Source organism: Carcharodon carcharias, chromosome 12 (genome assembly GCF_017639515.1).
Source record: "Carcharodon carcharias isolate sCarCar2 chromosome 12, sCarCar2.pri, whole genome shotgun sequence".
NCBI classification, from domain to species: Eukaryota; Metazoa; Chordata; class Chondrichthyes; order Lamniformes; family Lamnidae; genus Carcharodon; species Carcharodon carcharias.
Window position 1 is genome coordinate 122,346,665 of NC_054478.1, and position 27,702 is coordinate 122,374,366.

General features: G+C 44.4%; 1 protein-coding gene across 1 annotated transcript in view; it reads right to left on the minus strand.

Annotated features, from left to right (window-relative positions):
* Positions 1-25,792, minus strand: part of LOC121284724 (uncharacterized protein C21orf58-like) — a 61,677-nt gene extending 35,885 nt beyond the window's left edge. The window contains exons 1-3 of the mRNA XM_041200276.1: positions 25,733-25,792; positions 24,800-24,949; positions 17,811-17,925 (exon numbers count right to left, since the gene is read on the minus strand). Coding sequence (XP_041056210.1) covers positions 17,811-17,925; positions 24,800-24,949; positions 25,733-25,792 — 325 coding nt within the window. The remainder of the gene's footprint in view (positions 1-17,810; positions 17,926-24,799; positions 24,950-25,732) is intronic.
* Positions 25,793-27,702: the final 1,910 nt, after the last annotated feature.

Below are 27,702 nucleotides of genomic sequence, written 5' to 3' on the forward strand. Positions count from 1 at the left end.
TAAAACGGCGCATGGAGACATGGAGCGTCAGAATATAACAGTGCAAGGAGATTGGCAGAGACTCACCATAAAACAGTGTGAGTAGAGTGGCAGAGACTCAGTATAAAACAGCACGGGCAGAGTGGCAGAGACTCAGTATAAAACAGTGCGTGGAGGGTGACGGAGACTCAATATAAAACAGACTGAGGAGAGTGGAGGAGACTCACGATTAAATAGCATGGGGAGAGTGATGGAAACCCAGTATAAAACAGTTCAGGGAGGGTGGTGGAGACCCAGTATAAAACAGTGCAAGAAGAGTGATGGAGACCCAGTATAAAACAGTGGGAAGAGAGTGGCAGGGACTCAGTAGAAAACTGTGAGGAGAGTGGCTGAGACTCAGTATAAAACAGGGCGAGGATACTGGAGGAGGCTCACTATTAAACAGTATGAGTAGAGTGCCACAGACTCAGTATAAAACAGTGCAAGGGCATTGGCAGAGACTCTCGATAAAACAGTGTGAGCAGAGTGACAGAGATTCAGTATACTCAGTATAAAGCAGCACAAAGAGAATGGCAGAGACTCAGTATAGAACAGTGGGAAAGATGCAGTATAAAACAGCACGAGGAGAGTGGCAGGGACTCAATATTAAACAACGCGAGGAGAGTGAGGGAGTGTCATTATAAGACCACGTGAGAAGAGCAGCACAGACTCAGTATTAACAGTGTGAGGAGAGCCGCAGAGGTTCAGTGTGAAACTGCATAAGGAGGGTGACAGAGACTCAGTATAAAACAGCGCAAGGAGAGTGACAGAGACTCAGTATAACTCAGCGTGAGAAGAGCAACAGAGGTACAGTATAAAACAGCATGAGAAGAGTGACAGCGACTCAGAATAAAACAGCATGAGGAGAATGGCAGAGACTCAGTATAGAACAATGTGATCGAGTGGCAGAGACGCAGTATAAAACAGCATGAGGAGAATGACAGGGGCTTAGTATAGAACAGCGCGGGGAGAATGACGGACACTCAGTATAAAACGGCAAATAGAGAGCAGAGTCTTAGTATAAAACAGTGTGAGGCAAGCAGCAGATACTTCATATAAAGCAGTGCGAGCGGAGTAGCGGTGACTCAGTATAAAGCAGTGCAAGGATAGTGATGGAGACCAAGTATAAAACACCATGAGGAGTAGGAGAGACCCAGTACAAGAGAGTGTGGGAAGCAACAGAGACCAAATATAAAACAGCACAAGGAGTATAATGGAGCCCCAATATAAAAGAGCGTGAAGAGAGTGGCAGAGACGCAATATAAAAACAACACGAGGACAGTGACAGAGACTCAGAATAAAACAGCGTGAGAAGATTAACGGAGATTCATTATAAAACAGAGTGAGGAGAGTGGCAAAGACTCAGTATAGAACAGCACAAGGAAAGTGACGGAGATTCAGTATAAAACAGCACGAGGAGAGTGACAGAGCCTCAGTATAAAACAGCGCAAGGAGAATGGCAGAGACTCAGTATGAAACAGTGCAAGGAGAGTGATGGAGACTAGTATAAAACAGCATGAGGAGAATGGCAGAGACTTAGTATAGAACAGTGCGAGAGAGTGGCAGAGACTCAGTATAAGACAGCGTGAGAAGAGCAACAGAGGCTTGGTTTGAAACTGCACGAGGAGAGTGACAGAGGCTCAGCATAAAACAGCACGAGGAGACCAAGTACCATGAGGAGTGGGGGAGACCCAGCACAAAAGAGTGCGGGAAGTGGCAGAAGCCATATGTAAAATAGTGACAGACACTCAATATAAAACCGCTTAAAGAGAGTGACAGAGGTTTAATATAATACGGCGCAAGGAGAGTGATGAGGGCAAAGTGTAAAACAGCACAAGGAGACCAAGTATAAAGCACCATGAGGAGTGGGGGAGACCCAGCACAAAAGAGTGCGGGAATTGGCAAAAGCCATATGTAAAATAGTGACGGACACTCTGTATAAAATGGCTCAAAGAGAGTAACAGAGGTTTAATATAATACAGCGCAAGGAGAGTGATGAGGACAAAGTGTAAAGCAGCACGAGGAGAGTGTCGGACAATGTTTATAAATCAACGTGAGGAGAGTGACAGAGACTCAGTATAAAACAGCACGAGAAGATTGACAGAGGCTCATTATAAAATAGTGCAAGGAGAGTGGCAAAGACTCAGTATAAAACAGTGCGTGGAGGTTAGCAGCTACTCAGTATTACCCAGTGCAAGGAAATTGACGGAGACTTAATGTGAAACAACACGAGGCAAGCAGCAGAGACACAGTATAAAACAATGCAAGGAGAGTAGTGGAGACCCAGTACAAAATAATGCGAGAAGCAGCAGAGACCAAGTACAAAACAGCCTGAGGAGAGTGACGGAGACCTAGTATGAAAAAGCATGAAAAGAATGGCAGAGACCCAGTATAAAACAGCACAAGGAGAGTGACAGGGACTCAGTATAAAATAGTGCGAGGAGAGTGAAGGAGACCGTATGAAGCAGCGTGAGGCAAGCAGTCGAGACTCCATATAAAGCAGTGCGAGCAGAGTGGCAGAGACTCAGTATAAAACAGCACAAGGAGGGTGGCAGAGACACAGTAAAAAACAGTGCAAGGAGATTGATGGAGACCAAATATAAAACAGCATGAGGAGTGGGAGAGACCCAGTACAAATGAGTGTGGGAAGTGGCAGAGACCAAATATAAAACAGCACGAGGAGAGTGATGGAGACCCAGTATAAAACAGCATGAAAAGAGTGACAGTGACTCAGTGTAAAGCAGTGTGAACAGAGTGACAGAGACCAATTATAAAACTGTGCGAGGAGAGTGTTGGAGACTGAGTATAAAAGATCGCGATGACAGTGATGGTGTCTCAGTATAAAACAGTGCGAAGCAAGCAGCAGAGACTTCGTAGAAAACATGACAAGATTGGCAGAGGCTCAGTATAAAACATCGCGAATGAGCAGTAGTGACTCCATAAAAAATGCTGCGAAGAGAGTGGCAGTGCGAGGAGAGTGACAGGGCGAGGAGAGTGGCAGTGCGAGGAGAGTGGCAGTGCGAGGAGAGTGGCAGTGCGAGGAGACTGACAGAGACTCAGTATAAAACAGCGTCAGACAAGCAGCAGAGGCTCACTGTTAAGCAGTGATGGAGAGTGGCGGAGACTCAGCATAAAACAGTGCCAGGAGAGTGGCGGAGACCAAGTATTAAACAGCACAAGGAGAGTTACAGAAACCCAGTGTAAAACTGCATGAAAGGAGTGACAAAGACCCAGTAAAAAACAGCACAGTGAGAGTGGCGGAGACTCAGTGTGAACAGTGCAGGTAGAGTGGCGGAAACTCAGTACAAAACAGCGCGAGGAGAATGACAGAGACTCAGTATAAAACAGCGCGAGTGAGCGGTAGTGACTCCCTAGAAAACGCTGCGATGAGAATGGCAGAGACTCAGTATGGAACAGTGCAAGGGCAGTGATGGAGACCAGTATAAACATTATCAGAAGTGGGAGAGAGCCAGTGCAAAAGAGTGCGGGAAGTGGCAGGGACCAAATATAAAACAGCATGAGGAGAGTGATGGAGACCAGTATAAAATAGCGCGAGAAGATTGACGGAGAATCCGTATAAAACAGCTCAAGGAGAGCAGCAGAGACTCAGTATAAAACTCTGCAAAGAGAGTGGTGGAGAACAAGTACAAAACAGCATGAGGAAAGTGACAGAGACCCAGTATCAAACTGCACGTAAAGAGTGACAGAGACCCAGTAAAGAACAACACGAGGAGAGTGGCAGAGACTCAGTATGAACAGCACAAGGAGAGTGACATCTGAGACTCAGTATAAAACAGCGCAAGCAAGTGGTAGCGACTCCCTGGAAAACACTGTGAGGAGAGTGCCAGAGACTAAGTATAAAAGAGTTCAAGGAGAGTGATGGAGACCAAATATAAACAGTATCAGGAGTGGGAGAGAACCGGTGCTAAACAGTGTGGGAAGCGGCAGGGACCAAATATAAAACAGTGCGAGGAGAATGACAGAGACTCAGTATAAAACAGCGCCAGCGAGTGGTGGTGACTCCCTAGAAACCACTGCCATGAGAGTGGCAGAGACTCAGTATGAAACAGTGCAAGGACAGTGACGGAGACCAGTATAAACAGCATCAGGTGTGGGAGACAGCCAGTGCAAAAGAGTGCGGGAAGTGGCAGTGACCAAATATAAAACAGCATCAGGAGAGTGATGGAGACCCAGTATAAAACAGCGCAAGGAGAGTGGCGAAGACTCAGTATAAAACAGCATGAGGGTGGCGGAAACTCAGTATATAACAGCGTGAGGAGAGTGGCGGAGACTCAATATAAAAAAGCGCGAGGAGAGTGACAGAGACTCAGTATAAAGCAGCGCAAGCGAGTAATAGTGACTCCATGGAAAACACTGTGAGGAGAGTGCCAGAGACTCAGTATAAAACAGTGCAAGGAGAGTGATGGAGACCAAGTATAACCAGTATCAAGAGTGGGAGAGAGCCAGTACAAAAGAGTGTGAGAAGCAGCAGAGACTCAGTTTAAAAACAGTGTGAGGTGAGTGAAAGAGAATCAGTATAAAACAGCTTGAGAAGATTCACAGAGGCTCAGTGTAAAACAGTGTGAGGAAAGTGGCGGAGACAAAGTACAAAACAATGCGAGTAGCAATAGAGACCAAGTATGAAACAGCCCGAGCAGGGTGAGGGATATCCAGTACAACAGCGTGATAAGAATGACAGCAACCCAGTATAAAACAGCACAAGGAGAGTAGCAGAGACTCAGTACAAAACAGTGCGAGGAGAGTGACGGAGACATTTTAAAGCAGTGTGAGGCATGCAGTAGAGACTCCATATAAAGCAATGCGAGCGGAGTAGCAGAGACTCAGTATAAAACAGTGCAAGGTGAGTGATAGAGACCAAGTATAAAACAGCATGGGGAGCGGGAGAGACCCAGTACAAATGAGTGTGGGAAGTGGCAGAGACCAAATATAAAACAGCGCAAGGAAAGTGATGGAGACCCAGTATAAAACAGGGTGAAAAGAGTGACAGTGACTCAGTATGAAACAGCGTGAACAGAGTGACAGAGACCCATTATAAAACAGCACGAGGAGAGTGACAGAGGCTAAGTATGAAACAGCACAAGGAGAATGGCGGAGACCAAGTATAAAACAGCATGAGGAGTAGGAGAGACCCAGTACAAAGGACTATGGGAAGCGACAGAGACTAACATAAATCAGCGCAAGGAGGGTGATGGAGACTCAAGGTAAAGCAGCGCGAGGAGTGTGGTGTAGACTCAGTATGAAAAAGCTTGAGGAGAGAGGTGGAGACTCAGTACGAAACAGCGTGAGGAGAGTGATGGAGACCAGTATAAAACAGTGCAAGAGCAGTAGAGACTCAGTATAAAACAGTGCAAGGACAGTGGTGGAGAACAAGTACAAAACAGCATGAGGAGCAGCAGAGGCCCAGTAGAAAACAATGCAAGAAGCAGCAGAGAACAAGTATAAAACAGCGTGTGGTGAGTGACGGAGACCCAGTATAAAACAGCATGAAAAGAATGACAGAGACCTAGTAAAAATCAGCACAAGGAGAGTGGCAGAGACTCAGTGTGAACAGCGTGTGGAAAGAGGCTGAGATTCAATATAAAACAGCGCGAGGAGAACAGCAGAGACTCAGTGTAAAAAAGTGCAAGGAGAGTGGTGGAGACCAAGTAGAAAACAATGTGAGGAGCGGCAGAGACCCAGTATAAAACAATGTGAGAAGCAGCATAGGCCAAGCATAAAACAGTGCGAGGCGAGTCATGGAGACCCAGTATGAAACTGCAAGAAAAGAGTGACAGAGACCCAGTATAAAACAGTGCGAGGAGAGTGACAGAGACTCGGTATAAAACAGCATCAGAAGATCAGCACAGACTCAGTTTTAAACAGTGTTAGGAGAGTGGCAGAATCTCAGTATAAAACAGTGCCAGGAGAATGGTGGAGATCAAGTATTAAACAGCACGAGCAGAGTTACGGAGACCCAATGTAAAACTGCATGAAAGGAGTGACAGAGACCTAGTAAAGTACAGCACGACGAGAGTGGCAGAGACAGAGTATGGACAGCGCGAGGAGAATGACAGAGACTCAGTATAAAACAGTGCCAGCAAGCAGTAGTGACTCCCTAGAAACCACTGCGATGAGAGTGGCAGAGACTCAGTATGAAACAGTGCAAGGACAGTGATGGAGACCAGTATAAACAGCATCAGGAATGGGAGACAGCCAGTGCAAAAGAGTACGGGAAGTGGCAGTGACCAAATATAAAACAGCATGAGGAGATTGATGGAGACCCAGAATAAAACAGCGTGAGGAGAGTAGCAGAGACTCAGTATGAAACAGCGCAAGTAGGGTGACAGACTTAATAAGAAACAGTGCGAGGCGAGCAGCAGAGACTCAGTATTAAACAGTATGAGAAGAGTAGCAGGGAGTCAGTAAAAAACAGCGTGAGCAGAGTGGCGGAGACCCACTGCGAGGAGAGTGGTAGAAACACAGTATAAAACAGCATGAGGAGTGGGAGAGACGCAGTACAGAAGAGTGTGAGAAGCAGCAGAGACTCAGCATTAAACAGTGTGAGGACAGTGAAAGAGAATCAGTATAAAACAGTGTGAGAAGAGTGATGGAGACTCAGTGTAAAATAGTATGAGGAGTTTTGCAGACTCAGTATAAAACAGCACAATGCAAGCAGCAGAGTCTCCATGGAAAACACTACAAGGAGAGTGCCAGAGACTCAGTGTAAAACAGCATGAAGAGAGTAATGGAGACCCAATATAAAACAACATGAACAGAGTGACAGTGACCCATTATAAAACAGCACGTAGAGAGTGGCGGAGACTCAGTATTAAACAGTGCAAAGAGAGTAGCAGAGACTCAGCATAAAAGAACACGGTGGCAGTGATAGTGTTTCAGTATAAAACAGCATGAGGAGAGTGACAGAGACCCAGTACAACACAATGTGAGGAGAGTGGTGGAGGCACAATGTAAAACAGTGTGGGGGTGTGTTGGAAAGTCAGCATAAAACTGCTCGAGGAGATTGGCAGAGACACAGTATAAAACAGTGCAAGGAGAGTGGCAGAGATACAGTGTGAAATAGTGTGAGGAAAGTGGCAGAGGCTCTATGTAACACAGCACACGGAGAGGGATGGAGACCAGTATAACACAGTGTGGTGAGCAGCGGGAGACTCCATATGAAGCAGTGCAAGTGCAGTGGCAAAGGCTAAAGATAAAACAGTGCAAGGAGAATGATGGAGACCCAGTATAAAACAGCGTGAAAAGAGTGACAGAAGTGAGGAGTGTGACAGAGATTCAGCATTAAAGAGCGCAAGGAGAGTGATGGACACTCAGTATAAAACAGCATGAGGAGAGTGGCAAAGACTCAGCATAAAACAGTGCAAGGAGATTGGTGGACACAGTATCAAACAGTGCGAGGAAAGTGGCAGAGACTCAGTATAAAGCAGAGCGAGGAGAGTGGCAGACTCTCAGTATAAAGCAGCGTGAGGAGAGTGGCAGTGACTCAGTATAAAACAGTGCAAGGAAATTTGCAAAGACGCTATAAAACAGTGTGAGGAGAGTGGCAGAGGCTCAGTATAAAATAGCGCGAGCAGAGTGGTTGAAAACCACTATAAGCAGTGTGAGGACCGTGGTGGAGACCCAGTATAAAACAGTGTGAGGAGAATGGTGGCGGCTCAGTCAAAACAGTGTGGGGAGAGTGGTGGAAACTCAGCATAAAATTGCATGAGGAAATTTGCAAAGACTCAGTATAAAGCAGTGCTTGAGGATTGACGGAGACTCAATATAAAACAGCACGAGGAGAGTGGTGGAGACTCAGTATGAAACAGCATGAGGAGAGTGGTGGAGACCAAGTACAAAACAGTATGAGGAGGGCAGAGGCCAAGTATAAAACAGCCCGAGGAGGGTGACAGATATCTAGTATAACAGCATGATTAGAATGACAGAGACCAGGTATAAAACAGTGCAAGGTGGAGACCCAGTATAAAACAGTGCGAAGAGAGTGGCAGACACTCAGTATAAAGCAGCACAGGGAGAGTGGTGGAAACTCAGTATAAACCAGAGCAAAGAGAATGGCAGAGGCTCAGTAAAAAACAGCGCAAGGAGAATGACAGAGACTCAGTATAAAAGTGCATGAGGAGATTCGCAGAGACTCATTATAAAACAGTGCGTGGAGAATGACGGAGACTCAATATAAAACAGCGCAAGGAGAGTGGTGGAGACTCAATATATAAGAGCGCGAGGACAGTGATGGTGTCTCAGTATAAAACAGCATGAGGCAAGCAGCAGAGAAAACACTGCGACGAGAATTGCAGAGACTCAGTACAAAACAGTGCAAGGAGAATGATGGAGACCAAGTATAAACAGCATCAGGAGTGGGAGAGACTGAGTACAAAAGAGTGTGCGAAGCAGCTGAGACCAAGTATAACACAGCACGAGGAGAGTGAAGGAGACCCAGTATAAAACAGTGTGAAAAGATAAGAACATAAGAACTAGGAGCAGGAGTAGGCAATTCAGCCCCTCGAGCCTGCCCCGCCATTCAATACGATCATGGCTGATCCCATTTTGGCCTCAACTCTAATTTCTCACCCTCTTCCCATAACCTTTCAACCTGTTACTAATTAAAAATCTGTCTACCTCCACCTTAAATGTATTCAGCGTCCTAGCATCCACTGTACTCTAAAGTAGTGAATTCCACAGATTCACGTCCCTTTGAGAAAAGTAATTCCTCCTCATCTCTGATTTAAATCTACCACCCCTTAGCCTAAAACTATGGTCTCTCATTCTAGAATGTTCCACAAGGGGAAACATCCGTTCCATGTCTACTTTGTCTATCCCCTTTAGCATCTTACGTACTTCAATTAGATCTCCTCTCATCCTTCTAAACTCTAGCGAATATAGGCCTAAACTGCTCAATCTCTCCTCATAAGACAAGCTCTGCATCTCTGGAATCAATCTAGTGAACCTCCTCTGAACCGCCTCCAATGCAACTACATCCTTCCTCAAGTACGGGGACCAAAACTGTGCACAGTACTCCAGGGTGCAGTCTCACCAATGCCTTGTACGGTTGCAACAACACTTCCTTACTTTTATACTCTATTCCTTTCGCAATAAATGTCAAAATTCCATTTGCCTTCCTTATTACCTGCTGTACCTGCATGCTAGCTTTCAGCGATTCATGCACGAGGACACCCAGATCCCTCTGTACTGAAGCATTCTGAAGTTTCTCTCCATTTAAATAATTAGTCGCCTTTTTATTCTTCCGACCAAAACCTCACACTTATCCACATTAAACTCCATCCACCAAATTTTGGCCCATTCACCTAACCCAAACATATCCATTTGTAAATTTCTTATTTCTTCATTGCAACTTACTTTCCCTTCTATTTTGCTGTCATCTGCAAATTTAGCTATAGTACCTTCTATCCCTGAATCCAAGTCATTAATATAGATTGTAAATACTTGGGGCCCAAGGAGCAAACCCTGTGGCACCCCATTCATTACAGCTTGCCATCCAGAAAAAGACCCATTTAACCCAACTGTCTGCTTTCTGTTGGTTAGGCAATCCTCTAACCAAGCTAATATATTGCCCCTAACTCCGTGTGATCTTATCTTGTGTATTAATCTTTTGTGCGGCACCTTATCAAAGGCCTTCTGGAAGTCCAGATATACTACATCTACAGGATCCCCATTATCCACTTTGCTTGTCACATCTTCAAAGGACTCTAGCAAATTAATCAAACATGATTTACTCTTCAGAAAGCCCCCTGCTGACTCTGATGGATTGCATTTTGATTTTCCAAATGCCCTACTATTACTTCCTTAATAATGGATTCCAACAATTTCCCAACGACAGACGTTAAACTATAGTTTCTATAGGTCTATAGTTTCCTACTTTCTGCCTCCTCACCTTTTTGAATAAGGGCGTTATATTAGCACTTTTCCAATCCACTGGATCCTTTCCAGAATCCAGGGAATTTTGGAATATTATAGCCAATGCATCCACTATCTCCGCTGCCACTTCCTTTGAGACCCTGGGATGTAGGCCATCAGGTCCTGGGGACTTGTCACCCTTTAATCCCAGTAGATAGTACTTTTTTCTCTAGCGATGGTGATTGTTCTAAGTTCCTTCTTCTCTATACCCAGCACTACCTGTTACTATTGGGATGGTACTGGTGTCCTCCACCATGAATACTGAGGCAAAATATTGATTAAGCGTCTCTGCCATTTCTGCGTTCCCCACTATTAACTCCTCAGTCTCATCCTCCAAGGGACCAACATTCACTTTAGCTACTCTCCTTTTATATACTTATAGAAGCTTTTGCTATCAGTTTTTATGTTAGTTTTGTGTTAGTTTTCTTTCATAATTTACCTTTGCTCTTCTCATTTTTTTAGTAACCCTTTGTTGATCTTTAAAAGTTTCCCAATCTTCCAGCGTGCCACTGACCTTTGCAATTTGGTAAGCCTTAGTTTTTGCATTATGTTTAACTTCCTCACTTAGCAATGGATGCTTTTTCCCCCTTTTACCATCTTTCTTCCCCTTTGGAATATATTTTCCTTGGGAGGAATTGAATATCTCCTCAAATATCTGCCACTGTTCATCAATTGTCCTACCTTGTAGTCTTCCTGCCCAATCCGCTAGGGCAAAATCTGCCCTCATGCCTAGGTAGTTACCTTTGTTTAACTCCAGAACACTAGAAAGATTGACAGAGACCCAGTATAAAACAGCGCAAGAAGAGCAGCCGAGTCTCAGTATAAAACAGCGTCAGGAGAATGAGGGAGACTCAGTGTTAAACAGCATCAGAAGAGCAACGAAAACTCAGTATAAAGCAGTGCAAGTGGCGGAGACTCAGTATGAAACAGAACGAGGAGAGTGACAGAGACCAGTATCAAACAGCAAGAGGAGATTGACGGAGATTCAGTATAAAACAGTGCAGGAAGAGTGATGGAGACCAGGTAAAAACAGCATGAGGAGTGGGAGAGAGCCAATACAAAAGAGTGCAGGAAGCGGCAGAGACCAAATATAAAACAGCGTTAGGAGAGTGACGGAGACTCAGCATAAAAGAGCACAAGGGCAGTGATGGTGTCTCAGTATAAAACAGCACGAGGCAAGCAGCAGAGACTCCGTAGAAAACACTGTGAGGAGAGTGGCAGAGACTCAAGTATAAAACAGTACGAGAAAATGGCAGAGGCGCAACATAAAACAATATAAAACAGTGTGAGAAGAGCAGCAGAGACTCATCATAAAATTGCATGAGGAGAGTGGAAGTGACTCAATATAAAACAGGGTGAGAAGAATGGCAGAGACTGAGTATAAAACAGCACGAGGAGAGTGGCGGAGACTCAGTATAATATAGCACAAGCACAGTTACAGAGACTCAGTATAAAACAGTGCATGGTGAGTAATGGAGACTCAAAATAAAACAGCGCGAGGAGAGTGGCAGACACTCAGTATAAAATAATGTGAGGAGAGTGGCCAAGACTCAGTATGAAACAGTGCAAGGAGAGTGGCAAAGACTCAGTATAAAACAGCATCAGAAAAGAATCAGAGACTCATTATAAAACTGCGTGAGGAGAGTGGAAGTGACTCCATATAAAGCAGTGAGTGGAGAGGTAGAGACTCAGTATAAAACAGTGCAAGAAGAGTGATGGAGACCAAGTATAAAACAGCATGAGGAGTGGGAGAGAGCCAATATAAAAGAGTGCAGAAAGCAATAGAGACCAACTATAAAACAGTGAGACAAGAGTGACTGAGGCCAAGTATACAACAGCATCAGGAGAGCAGCAGAGACTCAGTATAAAACAGGGCATGGAGAGTGACGAAGACGCAATATAAAACAGCGCGAGGAGAGTGGCAGAGACTCAGTATAAAACAGCGTGAGAAGAGTGGCAGAGAGCAGTATAAAACAGTGTGAGGAGAGTAATGGAGACTCAGTATAAAATAGCACAAGGAGATCAGCAGAGACTCAGTATAAAACAGTGAAAGGAGATTGGTTGAGACCAACTACAAAACACCGTGAGGAGTGGCAGAGGCCACATACAAAACAATGGGAGAAGCAGCACAGACATAGCATGGCAAAGAGAGTGACATAAACCCAGTATAAAGCAACGTGAACAGAGTGACAGAGACCCATTATAAAACAGCACGTGGAGAGTGGCGGAGACTCAGTATGAAACAGTGCAAGGAGAATGGCGGAGACTCAGCATAAAAGAGCACGAGGGCAGTGATGGTATCTCAGTATAAAACAGCGCAAGGCAAGCAGCAGAAACTCCGTAGAAAACACTGCAATGAGAGTGGCAGAGACTCTGTATAAAACAGCGTGGGGAGAATGGCAGAGACTCAATATAAAACAGCATGCAGAGAATGGCAGAGACTCAAGTATAAAACAGTATGAGAGAATGGCAGAGGTGCAGTATAAAACAGCACGAGGAGAATGACGGAGACTCAGTATAATATAGCACAAACACAGTCACAGAGACTCAGTATAAAACAGTGCATGGTGAGTGGCGGACACTCAATATAAAACAGCGCGAGGAGAGTGGTGAAAACTCAGTATGAAACAGTGCGAGTTTAGTGGCAGAGACTACGTATAAAACAGCATGAAAAGAGCAGCAGGCACTCATTATAAAACTGCATGAGGAGAGTGGAAGTGACTCAGTATAAAACAGTGTGAGGAGAGTGGCAAAGACTCAGTACAAAATAGCGCAAGGAGAGTGGCAGAGACTCAGTATAAAAGAACGCGAGGGCAGTGATGGTGTCTCAGTATAAAACAACGCAAGGCAAACAACAGAGACTCCATAGAAAACACTGTGAGGAGAGTGGCAGAGAGTCTGTATAAAACAGTGCTAGGAGAGTGGCTGAGACCAACTACAAAACATTGTAATGAGTGGCAGAGACCCCGTACATAACAATGGGTGAAGCAGCAGAGACCAAGTGTAAAACAGCATGAGGAGAGTGGCAGAGGCTGAGTATAAAACAGGGAGAGTGGTGGAAACCCAGTATGAACCAGCGCAAAGACAATGGCAAAGGTTCAGCAAAAAACAGCGCAAGGAGAGTGACAGAGGCTCAGTTTAAAAGTGTGTCAGGAGATTGGCAGAGACTCACTATAAAACAGTGCGTGGAGAGTGACGGAGACTCAATAAAAAACAGTGCGAGGAGAATGACAGAGAGCAGTATAAAACAGCACGTGGAGAGTGTTGGAGACTCAGTATAAAATAGCGTAAGGAGAGCAGCAGAGACTCAGTATAGAACAGTGCAATGAGAGTGGCAGAGACTTAGTATAAAACAGTGCAAGGAGAGTGGTGGAGACCAAGTACAAAACAGCGTGAAGAGTGGTAGAGACCCCGTACAAAACAATGTGAGAAGCAGCAGCGTTATAATATAAAAGAGCGCGAGGGCAGTGATGGTGTCTCAGCATAAAACAGCACGAGGCAAGCATCAGAGACTCCATAGAAAACACTGTGAGGAGAGTGGCAGAGACTCAATATAATAATGAACAAGAAGAGTAGCAGAGACTCAATATAAAACAATGCAAGGAGAATGGCAGAGAATCTGTATAAAACAGCGTGAGGAGAGTGGCAGAGACTGAGTATAAACAAGTGGGAGGAGAGTGACAGAGACTCTGTATGAAACAGTGCAAGGAGAGTGGCGGACACTCAGTATAAAACAGCGCAATGAGAGTGGCGAAGACTCAGTATGAAACAGCATGAAAAGAGCAGCAGAGACTCGTTATAAAACTGCATGAGGAGAGTGGAAGCGACTCAGTATAAATCAGTGTGAGAAGAGTGGCAGAGACTCAGTATAAAATAGCACAAGAAGAGTTGTGGAGACTCAATATAAAACAGTGTGAGGAGAGTGGCAGAGACTCAGTGTAACACAGTGTGAGAAGTGTGGCGGAGACTCACAATAAAACAGTGCAAGAAGAATGGCGAAGCCTCAGTGTAAAACAGTGGGGGAGTGTGGTGTAAACTCAGTAGAAAACAGCGTGTGAAGAATGGCAGACACTCAGTATAAAACAGTGGGGGAGAGTGGTGTAAGCTCAGTAGAAAACAGTTTGTGGAGAATGGCAGAGACTCAGTATAAAACAGTGGGGGAGAGTGGTGTAAGCTCAGTAGAAAACAGTTTGTGGAGAATGGCAGAGACTCAGTATAAAACAGTGGGGGAGAGTGGTGTAAGCTCAGTAGAAAATAGTTTGTGGAGAATGGCAGAGACTCAGTATAAAACAGTGGGGGAGAGTGGTGTAAGCTCAGTAGAAAACAGTTTGTGGAGAATGGCAGAGACTCGGTATAAAACAGCGTGAGGAGAGTGACGGAGACTCGGTATAAAACAGCACAAGGAGAGTGGTGGAGACTCAATATAAAACAGCATGAAAAGAGTGACAGAGACCCAGTATAAAACAGCACAAGGAGAGTGGCAGAGGCTCAATATAATACAGCGGGAGGACTGTGACAGAGACTCAGTATAAAACAGTGCAAGGAGAGTAATGGAGACCAAGTATAAACAGCAGGAGGAGTAGTACAAAACAATGCGAGAAGCAGCAGCATTATAGTATAAAACCGCGCGAGGAGAGTGATGGAGACCCAGTATAAAACAGTGCAAGGACAGTGGTGGAGACTCAGTATAAAACAGTGCGAGGAGAGTGGTGGAGACTCAGTATAAAAGAGTGCGAGGACAGTGATGATGTCTCAGCATAAAACAGCATGAGGCAAGCAGCAAAGCCTCCGTAGAAAACACTGAGAGGAGAGTGGCAGAGACTCAGTATAAAACAGCGCAGGGAGAGTGATGGAAACCCAGTATAAACCAGCACAGAGACAATGGCAAAAGCTCAGTAAAAAACAGTGCAAGGAGAGTGACAGACTCAGTCTAAAAGTGTGTCAGGAGAGTGGCAGAGACTCTGTATAAAACAGTGGGAGGAGAGTGACGGAGACTCAATAAAAAACAGCACGAAGAGAGTGACAGAGACTCAGTATAAAATAGCATGAGAAGAGCAGCAGAGACTCAGTATAGAACAGTGCAATGAGAGTGGCAGAGACTTAGTATAAAACAGTGCAAGGAGAGTGGTGGAGACCAAGTACAAAACAACGTGAGGAGTGGCAGAGACCCCATACAAAACAATGTGAGAAGCAGCAGTGATACAGTATAAAACAGTGCAAGGAGAGTGGCGGAGACTCAGTATAAAAGAGTGCGAGAGCAGTGATGGTGTCTCAGCATAAAACTGCACGCGGCATCAGCGACTCCATAGAAAACACTGTGAGGAGAGTGGCAGAGACTCAGTATAAAACAGTGCAATGAGCGTGGCAGAGACTCAGTATAAAACAGTGTGTGGTGAGTGGCAGAGACTCAATATAATAATGAACAAGGACAGTAGCAGAGACTCAATATAAAACTATGTGAGGTGAGTGGCAGAGACTCAGTATAAAATGGCATGTGGAGAATGGCAGAGACTCAAGTATAAAACAGTGTGAGAGAATGGCAGAGGTGCAGTATAAAACAGTGCAAGGAGAGTGATGGAGACTCAGTATAATATAGCACAAGCACAGTCACAGAGACTCAGTATAAAACACTGCATGGTGAGTGACAGAGACTCAAAATAAAACTGTGAGGAGAGTGGTGGAGTCTCAGTATAAAACAGCGTGAGGAGAGTGGCGAATTCTCAGTATGAAACAGTGTGAGGAGAGTGACAGAGACTCAATATAAAACAGCATGAGAAGGGCAGCAGAGGCTCATTATAAAACTGCATGAGGAGAGTGGGAGTGACTCAGTATAAAACAGTGTGAGGAGAGTGGCAGAGACTGAGTATAAACAAGTGGGAGGAGAGTGACAGAGACTCTGTATGAAACAGTGCGAAGAGAGTGGCGGACACTCAGTATAAAACAGCACGATGAGAGTGATGAAGACTCAGTATGAAACAACATGAGAAGAGCAGCAGAGACTCATTATAAAGCTGCATGAGGAGAGTGGAAGTGACTCAGTATAAATTAGTGTTAGAAGAGTGGCAGAGACTCAGTATAAAATAGCACTAGAAGAGTTGTGGAGACCCAGTATAAAACAGCACAAGGAGAGTGGCAGAGACCCTGTATAAAACAGTGTGAGGAGAGTAGCAGAGACTCAGTGTAACACAGTGTGAGAAGTGTGGCGGAGACTCACAATAAAGCAGTGTGAGAAGAATGGCGAAGACTCAGTATAAAACAGTGGTGTAAACTCAGTAGAGAACAGTTTGTGGAGAATGGCAGAGACTCAGTATAAAACAACGCAAGGAGAGTGTCAGAGAGCCAGTATAAGACAGCACGAGTAGATTGGCAGACACTGAATATAAAACAATGTGAGGAGTGAGATGGAGACTTAATATAAAACAGCGCAAGGTGAGCAGCAGAGACTCTGTATAAAACAGTGCAAGGAGAGTGATGGAGACCAAGTCTAAAACAGTGTGAGAAGCAGCAGAGACCCAGTACAAAAGAGACCAAATATAAAACATCGCGAGGAGAGTGACAGAGACCCAGGTAAGTGATTAATTGCTGAGCATTTTGCTCATCTATCTTCTGAAACTCGGGTAATTTGTTAGTAATTGTAAGGTTTTATTTGTAGTGGAAAGGTTTCCTAGCAGAAGTATAGCTTATTAATAGTGGTAGGAGTTATTAATTAATAATTAATTAAATTAATTAACACACCAATAGGGAAGGCAGGGCAGGTGATGTGTTGCGGCTGCGATATGTGGGGTCTGGTGAACACCAGTGTGATCCAAGGCAAACACATCTGCACTAAGTGTCATGCAGTGCCCTGCATGCCCCCCCCCCCCCGCCCCATGCCTCACTTCTTGCATGCTTCCAAGTTCCTGCCCATGTAACCCAAATGTCTGTGTATTTCTTTACTAGCACCTTTTATCTTTCCCATACCATCTGCTTTAAAGTTTATGCCCTATTGTAAGACCCTTGTAATGGAGAAGGACTCAGAGGTACACTAGGCAGGAGACAGAATATGAGAAATTCCAAGAGAGAGACACATTTTGTAATCTGTATAACAATAGAAAAGCAGACTTTCTTTTAAATACTTCCCAGTTTTGAAGCAATTTAGGAGCTGGTGCTGTATTATGGTTAGAATTTGGTTAGGGATTAAACCAACGAACAAAACTGCGTAGTAAGCCTCTTTTGCATTCATGTGCAACACAGTTTAAAAGTACTGCCCTGCCAAGTTTCAGTCGGTACAAAAGATGATGGTGTTAATCAGAGGCATTCCTCATTTAGCGCAATTTTTTAAACGATTTTCAAAATTCAGAACCAAAAGTTTACAGCAGAAACGTAATACATCCACATGTCAAACTGTGGGTGTAATTAGTATACCTGTGTGCCAAGCTGAGCATTAATAGCAAAATTACCTCATTTGCCCCAGAGGTACTCGCTAGCTGTAGCAGGATACTGAACTGTTATTCAATTTGGAGACCACTCACTGGCACATCCCAGTCTGTTGAGAACGCGAACAGGGAGGGTAAGCAAACTATGTTTAGAAAGTTACAGATTGCTATGCACAACCAGGGTAGGCACTCAGTGGAAAACTGGACAGGAGTGACATATCCATAATTGGCTGCCTTGTGAATGCACACTGCATTTTATTACCTCAGCAGTGGGAAAATTGAGTTTTCTCATCTGGTCGATGATCAAAACAAACACACGTCACTCCTGAGACCAGATCGTGTGAATCACAATCAGGATCTGACATGACTATATAAAGACTGGACAAAAACCGCTTTTAAAATGGTTTAACATCTAAATAAAACACCACATTTTGAAACATCTCTTACCTTCCTTAATGCTGCCTGACCTGATTGGTGGAAGGGCCTGCGGAGGCGGGATCTGCGTGATGAGTGGCTGTTGGTGTGGCAACTGTTGTATGATTGTTGCGGGCTGCTGGGGAAGCTGGGGAGAGAGAAACCGGGAGCAAAAATTGATAGGAATATAGAAACAGCTGAGAAACAATAAAGTGAGGCTGACAGTAAACTAACTTCAGTCACTGAATATCGTGCTGCCGAAAGGATTGTAGAGTGAAAAATGAACTTTTAAAAACTTGCATTCATATAGCACTTTTCACAACCTCAGGATGTCCCAAAGTGCTTTACAGCCCAGGAGGTTCTTTTAAAATATCCTCACCTTTGACAGCCTTCTGTCTCATGAAACAATGGCATGTGCCTTGGTGGTTAACTCTGTGTTAAACATCACCTGGTGTGACTCAGGAGCCTCACTCTGGCATGGCGGTCTCATTTTCTGCAGATGAAGACAGCGGGCACAAAAGGTGCAGGATCCGCTGGCCTCTGTTTTCTCTGGGCCATTTTCTTGGTCAGCTGAGCTCTCCATTTCTGCTATCATCTCCAAACAGTCAGCCTCCAGTGGTCACAGCTGTCAGCGAATGCCTCCCAGTTGTCTAAGTCAATGTCTGCCAACTTCATATCTCGCTTGTAGGTGGCTTTGTAGCAGAGATATGAACTCCCAGCAAGTCGTTACCCAGTGGTCAGCTCACTGTATGGCGAAAATGGCAGATGAGAAATTTTAAGTCCCGCTCTTGATCATGGCACATCCTATTTTCAAGGGAGCAGGACTGGAGTTGGGCCAGGGTTCACACATGTGTTTTTTACAGAGGCAGCTACCATTTAAATCACCAGCTGCCTCCATTGAAGTGAGATTTTGGTAGGCCAGGGATGTGAAACCCAGAGTGTACCGATTAGATCAGGTAGTAGAAGGTCTGAACTTGGTGGATTTGTTTGGATAGCCAGGGTAACTCTTTGGAGAGGTAAGGTACCCTTTTAGATATGGTTCTGGGATGCCTTTGGGATAATTAAAATTAAACATGATTGTGCGTAAAAAGTGCATAAACTCTTTGGAACTGTCAAAACTGTCAAATGTGTCAAAGAACTGTGGGTTGGCAAGTCGGGGGTAAGGCCAAAGGGTAGTGGGTGGGGGCATTGTTTGGTACGAGTTGGCACTAAGTTGGCATAGGGGCTATAAAGGACCATGGGATGTGGGAGGCATGGGGGGATCCATGGGGCGGTGGGTAGAGGGCATAGGTTGGCATGAGGGTATGAGAGGCCTTGGGAACTGGGTAGCAGGGCATTGGTTGGCACAGGATTAAAAGAGGCCTTAGGGGGTGGATGGCAGGCATGAGAGGCTATAGATTGGCATATATAGGGCATGGGGAGTGTGTGGGGGTTGAGGGGATGAGGGCTGCTTTTTGTTTTAATTTTTTTTCACTTTAATTCAACACAGTGCTGGAGCACAGAGACAGACTTCCTGCCAAGCCCACCTTTGCACCTGGCAGCCTTCACACCTGTTTCAGGGGCGGTGGCCCTGACTTCTAAACCAGCCCACTGCACCACTCCCCCCACCCCCGCCAAAACAGAAATCACAACTGCGCGCTGCTATTTTTAAAGGCCGGCTTCTCAGAGCCAGGAATTCTCCCCTCACTGTGCATGTGACCTGGGAACAAAAATCTGGGCCTAGGTCTTTGGGTATACAGCCAATGAATGTGTCTGAGCCATCGCAAGCGTCTTTGGCTTAATAATGTATATGCTGATTGAATAAGCACACTCCAGAGCCTGTGAGTTGGTGACCTTGTCTTGTAAAGAGATGCCGAGCATATGTCTAAGGCAGCAAAGGTGGAAACTGTTAAACATTTTCTCCAGGCTAGCATATATTGTCCAGCTGTTACTATTGTAGAGGAGTGCACTTAGGATGCAGGCTTAGTGGTGTTCTCGGTCGGGTTCCTATTGTTCCACACTCTCTTTCTCAGCATGGGTGGAGTTTTCTGTGCCTGTTGGCTGCAGGAATGTTTGGTAGTGTGAGCGGGCAATATGGAGGGAAGGCCAAACATTGGTTTCACGACGTCGTGAAATCAGTTTGCAATCATTTGCTCTGCCCATCACTATCTTTCCCGCAGCAGGATGTCAGTAACGTCATTGTAACATATCTGCATATCATTTGCCTACCTTGCTTTGGTCAGCACTCGCGGTCATCAGCACCAGGCCTTGTAGACAGCACCACATCACTTCTAGGGGATCTCATGGGCAGGTCTCTACCTACCAGATCAGCCATAAGGCTTTTCACTAGCTGCAGGGCCAGGGTTTGCTTGGGGAAGGGGGAGAAGTGGCCTCAGGCAAGGGAAGAGGCTGCAGGGCGAGGGCTGTACTGGGGAAGTGGGTATCCCAGTGTGTTTGTGCGGGCATTATTTAATCTGTGCAAGTGGCCTCAAGATGGTGAGGGCCAAGGAGGCAGTCTCCAGAGGAAATGAGGCCAGATGAAAATGTGAGCGTGTATGTGAGAGAGTGAATGCTAATGTCCCTTGAGCTGGCAGTGAGTGAGGTGCCAGTGAATGTGTGATAGGCTTGAGAGAGTTTACAGTGATGAGATGGTTGCCTTACCCTGGCATGAGATCATTCATCCTCTTTCTGCATTGGATGGCCAACCTCTTCTGTGCAGCATTGGCACTGCCATCGCCTACCTGGTGAGACTGCTGCCCTTCCTGCGGCTAGAGCAGGGGTAGAGGACATCACGGCAGGCATCCCTGCCATCCAAAAGGTGTTCCAGAGAAGTGTCACTGAATCGGGGGGCTGCAGCATTCTTGCAGCAGTCCTGGGCTAAAAGAACTGAGAGATGTGCGCATGTCTACACTTTAAATATGGCACTCGGAGTGAGTATGCAGTGAAGTTATGGCATGGTGGGCAAATAAGAACCCACCCACCATCAAAACGACGTGTTTCCCAGGAATGCATGATTAATGAGGCAGGATTGGGACAATACAGCTTGAAAAGCTGCCATTGCAGCTGGTGGGTAAAACGTTCATTTTCTGTCCCACTTAGTGCAAATCTGGGACGATTCTGCCCCATGTGTTGATTTCAGCATCAAGTGATTGCTGGTGATTGTGGAACCAAGGAATGTGAAGCCATAAGCGTCATATTGTCAATGCTGATAGGTGGCAGTATGGCAACATCCTGGACAATGACAGTTCGATTCTTTCTTGTTGGAAATGATCATTGCCTGATACTTGTCAGTTCCCACTTAACAGCCTAGGCTGAATGTCTTGCAGCATATGGGCACAGCCTGCTTCAACATCTCAGGAGTCACAAATGGTACTGAACACTGAAATCATCAATGAACACTGCCACTTCTGAACTTATGATAGAGGGAAAGTCATTGATGAAGCATCTGAAGTTGGTTGGACCTCACACACTGCCTTGAGGAACTCCTGCAGCAATGCCCCAGGGCTGAGGTGATTGGCCCCCAACAACCACAACTAACTTCCTTTGTGCTAGGTATGATTTCAACTAGTAGAGAGCTCTCCCCCCTCCTGCAATTACCATTGATTTCAACTTTGCTAGGACTCATTGATAACACATTCAGTCAAATGCTGCCTTGATATCAAGGGCAGTCACTCTCACCTAACCTCTAGAACTCAGTTTTTCTGTATATGTTTGGTCCAAGACTGTAATGAGGCCTGGAGCTAAGTGTCCTTGCGAAACCCAAACTGAGCATCAGTGAGCAGGTTATTGTGAGTGAGCATCATTAGACTGACAATGACATCTCTAACACTTTGCTGATGATTGGGAGTAGATTGATGGGTCAAGAATTGGCTGAATTAGATTTTTCCTGCTTTTTGTGACAGGACATATCTGCGCAATTTTCCGCATTGTCAGGTCAATGCCAGTATTGTAGCTGTACTGGAACAGCTTGGCTAAGTCCATAGTTAGTTCTGGAGTACATGTCTTCAGTACTGCAGTCAAGATGTTGTCAGAGCCTTCGCTGTATCCAAAGTCTTCAGCCATTTCTTGACATCACATGCAGTGAATCAAATTGGCTGAAGACTGGCTTCTGTGATGCTGAGAACCTCTGGAGGAGGCCAACATTGATCATCTGCTCAGCACTTTTGTCTGAAATTGGTTGCAATGTTTCAGCCTTGTCTTTTGTACTGATGTGCTGGGCTCTTCATCTTTGAGGACAGGGATGTTTGTGGCACCTGCTCCTTCAGTTAGTTGTTTAATTGTTCACTACGATTCCATAACCACTGGATGTAGAAGGACTGCACATTTACCTTGACTGATCAAGATAACTCAAGATATTTAACTGGAGACCATTACAGGGGTCCAAAACCTCAGGTACAGGTGAGTTGCCTTTGCAGATGTGTTCTTGGAGGAGTTATCGTTCAAGGGACAGCTGAGGTATCTATGGGGCTTGGACATAGAAAGTTTGTAGCTAAGTGCTTTTTGGCTAAAATCTGTCTGATAACTTTATATTATATTTGAATCACATTTCCAGCCCACTAACAGAAATTCACTCAGCAGCCAAAAGTTAAAAGTTAATTTTACAAATTAATCATTTCCTTAGAAGGCAATGAAGCACCATGTAAATGATGTCTTATTGTTCATGTTTCATATGTTAATCAATTTGTATTTTCTGTGTTTACCGAATTGGTACAGCACAGAAGGAGGCCATTCGGCCTGTCATGTCTGCACTGGCTCTTCATAGGATCAATTTATCTAGTGCCATTCCCCCATCTTCTCCCCATAGCCCTGCACATTCTTCCTTTTCAGGCAACAACCCAAGTCCCTCTTGAAAGCCTCAGTTGAACCTCACTCTCAGGCAATGCATTCCACATTTTAACCACCCATTAGTGAAAAAGAATTTCCTCATGTTGCCATTGCTTCTTTTCCAATTACCTTAAATCTGTGCCTTCTTGTTCTCAATCCTTCCAGAAATGGGAACATATTTTCCCTCTTTATTCTGTCCAAACCCCTCATGATTTCGAATATCTCTAAGAAATCTCCTCTCAACCTCCTCTTCCCTAAGGTTTGTTTCTGTAATTTTAACTGAAAAGCAGACCTACCAACACTCATTCACTCTGAAAGAGTGTCATGCATAGGGTTTCATGCATATGCCACACACCTCAGGATCACAATCCCTTTGCAAAAGCATTATTCCAGGGTATCTCCACAGGATGTCATGAAGACAGACACAGCTCAGCATCCACAGTAGAAGTGAAAGTCCTCTTTTAAAATTATAGGTCCTGGAATTGGATTGACACCGCTCAAGGTGTTATGATATGGCAGGTGGTAATTGCCAAGCTGACCAAAACCCAAAGGGAAACTTGGCCAAGCTATCTCAACGATTTGCAATTTATATTTTATTACAAGAAGGTATGTACACTAAAGTCAGAAGTGAAGATTCCGCTACCACTTTTGGAGATTTTAAATATTAAATTAAAACATTTATTAACAAAATAAAAGAAAACTTAAACATGCAAAATTACAGTTACACAGTTAAATTTAGTCTTATAACATTTCCCTAAAGATTTCTACTTAGTTAGACTCACAAATAAACACCCTTTTCAGGCAACAGTCCCAGTAAGTTCTTAATCTATACAACATCCAGTAACATTACTGCAAGGCACCCACTGTTGCTATAAGGGAGGCATTTCTCAAGCTTCTCACCCCCTCTCACTCGGCAATGGAAATCCAAGACTTGTAACAAAACTTTGTTTTCTGGAACAACAAGGCATCTCTCTGGGGTGGCCAGAAGCTGCTTTACAGGATTATGTTTGCATAACACCCTCTTCAAATTCACATGGCCACACACCCACACAGCTTTCGACCCTACTTTAAATATATTTTCTCCCCTTTTACCTTTAAACCCATTTTTCCCACTCTCTTTGAAACTCAAACCCTTCCAAATATAAGATCTTTCATCTTTCCATCTTGTCTTTGCTTTTGGGCCAGTAAAAATATGATATCCCCACTACTTGTTCACCTATGAACTTATGCAAGATGCAAACATTTTCCCTGTCACCTTCTAATTCCCCATTGAAATTCAAACAACCTCTCAACTTATCTACAAATGTAAATGTTAGCTCTAACTTATATACTTGTACCCCATCTCAGCTTGTCCATTTCCACTTCAAAATGCTCACTTTTACACCTTATCCCTTTGATGATTTAAAACTTGCAGTCTGGCTGCCTTCAGTCTAATTAAATTAGTCACACACATACACACAACTCCCACAAGCCTGTTTCACAGTATCCCACAGTAAAATTAGGAAAAATTATATACTCTTTACAATGGTCATTTCATATGATAGCAACAGACAAAGAAGACTTCTATAAAATATTTTACTCCAAATGCTGGAAATCTGAAATAAAAACAAAAAATGCTGGAAAAACTCAACAGGAGGTCAGGCAACATCTGTGGAGTGAGAAACAGTTAACATTTCAAGTCCTTAAAGGAGACTCCTATCCTCTTTGGCTGGCCTAGATCTGAACTCATGTCCCAGTGTTTAATGCAATGTACAACCCATCCTCGTTTTTTTAGCTGTAACTGCAGTGAAACTGGGATTGTTTGAAGGTGGTCAAACATGTTTGATTCGTAATCTTTACTGATTTGTCCAGTTCAAATATGTGATTTGGGAGCTGGTATCCCAGATTAGTTTATTATAAAGGAGGATTCCTGATTGCAAGTTTATGACTTCTTAATTGAAATTTCTGTCAATGGAAACCGGCTCATATTTGATCAAAAGCAAAATACTGAGGATGCTGGAAATCTGAAATAAATCGAGAAAATGCTGGAAATGCTCAACATCTGTAGCGAGAGAGAAACAGAATTAATGGTTCAGGTTGATGAATTTTCATAAGTTCCAATGAAAGTCTTCAATCTGAAATCTCTGTTTTTCTCTCTCCACAGTTGCTGCCAGGACCACTGTCTTTATAGCCATATTTGACCCATGGGCCATTTTCCACCACTTGGTCTTGTGCCTTACCGTGTGTTGGATAATCCGAGGTGGCTCTGGTGGGGGCTGCTGGTAGACCTGAATCGGTGGTGCCTGCTGAATGGGCTCCAGCCGTCGGTAGCGTCTCCGGGTTCCTCCCCAAGTGTGCGGCCGGGAGCATTCATCCAACATGTGCTGCTCCTGAAAAAATAACCTTGAATTATCACAATGTTCGATCCTATTTCACATGCTTCAGTCTTCCTGCTTGTTTGGCCTCCGTTTCTCACCATTTTACCAAGCAACACTTTCAACTGGTCATGTTTAAAAACTTAAGAGGTTAGCAGACAGAAAAATGAGTGCTGCAGATCCAGGCAAACTCAGTGTACTGTGGCTGCTAAGCATTGTCCAAAATCCTAAAACAAAAGCCTGTTTTGCCTTGACCAGCAATCAAACATTGCTTTCTGAACTTCAACATCTCGGAGGGTAGAATGCACCTTCACGCTGCAGAGCTATCAGTAATACAGCCCAAGGATTATTTCCTGAAAATAATAAAATGATAATTACACAGATCTTCTCTTTTGTTTTAGTCCTTTTCTTTCCTCAAATTGGAATGCGTTTTCTGAAAGTGTGGCGGAAGAGATTCAATAGTTAACTTTCAAAAGGCATTTGGATATATACTTGAAAAAATTTGCAGGACTATGGGGAAAGAGAAGGGGTATGGGGCTAATTTGATAACTCTTAAAGGCAAGATGGGCTGAATGGTCTTCTGTGTTATATCATTTTATGGGTTTTCCAGAAGTCACTGAGACTATGGAACTAACTCAACAAAGAACAGGGCTTGAAACTGGAAACTGGAACTTTATATAACTCAGTCATTCATTCCATCAACTGAGCCCTCTTTGTTAACATCAAGAGTTTCTGACCTAATAACAATCATTTGCTGCTGTGCTATTGTTAATTGTACACTGCCAGGTCCTCTGCTGCCTGTATCTTAACTTGCAGTAAGTTCTGTTCCCGTGTCACTTCTGTCTCACTGACTCTCATTGGCTCCCAGTCAAGCAACGTCTTGATTTTAAAATTCTCATCCTTATTTACAAATCACTCTATGTCTCTCCCGATTTCTGTAATCTCCTCCAAATCCATAACCCTCCAAAATATACTTGCTCCTTTAATTCTGGCCTCTTGTGGTGCACCATTTGTGGCCGTGCCTTCAGTTGCCTAGGCCCCAAGCTGGGAATTCCCTCCCCACACCTCTCTGCACCTCTACCTTACTTTCCTCCTTTAAGACACTTCTTAAAACCTACCACTTTGACCAAACTTTTGGTTGTCTGACACAATATCTTCTTAATTGTCTCGGTTTCCTACTTTGTTTTATAATGCCCCGATGGAGCACTTTGGGGCATTTCATTATGTTAAAAGTGCTATATAAATATAAGTTGTTGTCATGAACCAACTGGATTTTTAGAACAATTTGGTCACTTTTACTGATACCGGCTTTTTCATTTCTATATTTATTCTAGATTTTGAAATTTTACTCGATATTCCAATATCCAAGTAATTTAGACGTATCAAATGCACTGATTCTATCTATGACCCTTGGAGAACACAACTGTTTACTAACCTCCAGTCTGAAAAGCAACAATTTACCAAATCTCTCTGTTTTCAGTCCTTAATCCAATTTTATATCCAAGCAGACACTGACTCTCATATTCCATGACCCTCAATAAGATGACTGGACAAACATAGAGTATTCACAAACATAGAGTATCTACTCTTCCTCCAAATAAAAGGTGTGGCAATGGGTACCCACATGGGCCCCAGTTATGCCTGTATTTTTGTGGGATATGTGGAACACTCCTTGTTCCAGTCCTACTCAGGTCCCCTCCCACAACTCTTTTTTAGGTACATTGATGGCTGTATTGGTGCCACTTCATGCTGTCGTCTGGACCTGGAAATACTTATCAATTTTGTTTCCAATTTCCATCCCTCTTTCACCTTCACAAGGTCCATCTCCTACACTACTCTTCCCTTCCTTGGCTTCCCTATCTCCATTTCTGATGATAAACTGTCTACCAATATTCATTACAAATCCATCAACTCTCACAGATACCTCGGCTATAACTCCTCACATCCTGCATCCTGTAAAGACTCCATCTCATTCTTTCAAATCCTCCACCTCCGCCGCATCTGTTCCGATGATGCTACCTCCAAAAATGGTGCTTCCGTCATGTCTTCCTTTTTCCTTAACTGATGGTTCCCCCTTACTGTGGTTGACAGGGCCCTCAACAATGTCCAACCCATCTACTGCACTTCTGCGCTCGCCCCTTTGCCCCCCTCCCAAACCATGATAGGGTCCCCCTTGTCCTCACTTTTCACCCCACCAGCCACCACATTCAAAGGATCATCCTCCACCATTTCCATCAACTCCAGCATGATTCAACCACCAAACACACCTTTCTTTATCCCGCCGTCAGCATTCCGCAGGGACTGTTCCCTCCATGATACCCTGGTCCACTGCTCCATTACCTTCAACTCCTCATCCCCTTCCCACGGCATCTTCCCAAGCAATTGCAGAAGATGCAACACCTGCCCTTTTACCTCCTCCCTCCTCACCGTCCATGGCCCCAAACACTCCTTTCAAGTGAAGCAGTGCTTCACATGTACCTCCTTCAATTTGGTCTACTGTATTAGCTGCTCCCAATGTGGTCTCCTCTACGCTAGACTAAACACAGACTGGGTAACCGCTCTGTGGAGCACTTTTGCTCAGTCTGCAAGCATGACTCAGGCCTTCCTGTCACTTGCCATTTCAACACACCATCTTGTTCTCTACTCTGAAGAAGAGTCATACGGACTTGAAACATTAACTCTGTTTCTCTCTCCACAGATGCTGCCAGACATGCTGAGATTTTCCAGCATTTTATGTTTTTATTTATTAAAGAGTATCCACTCTTCAG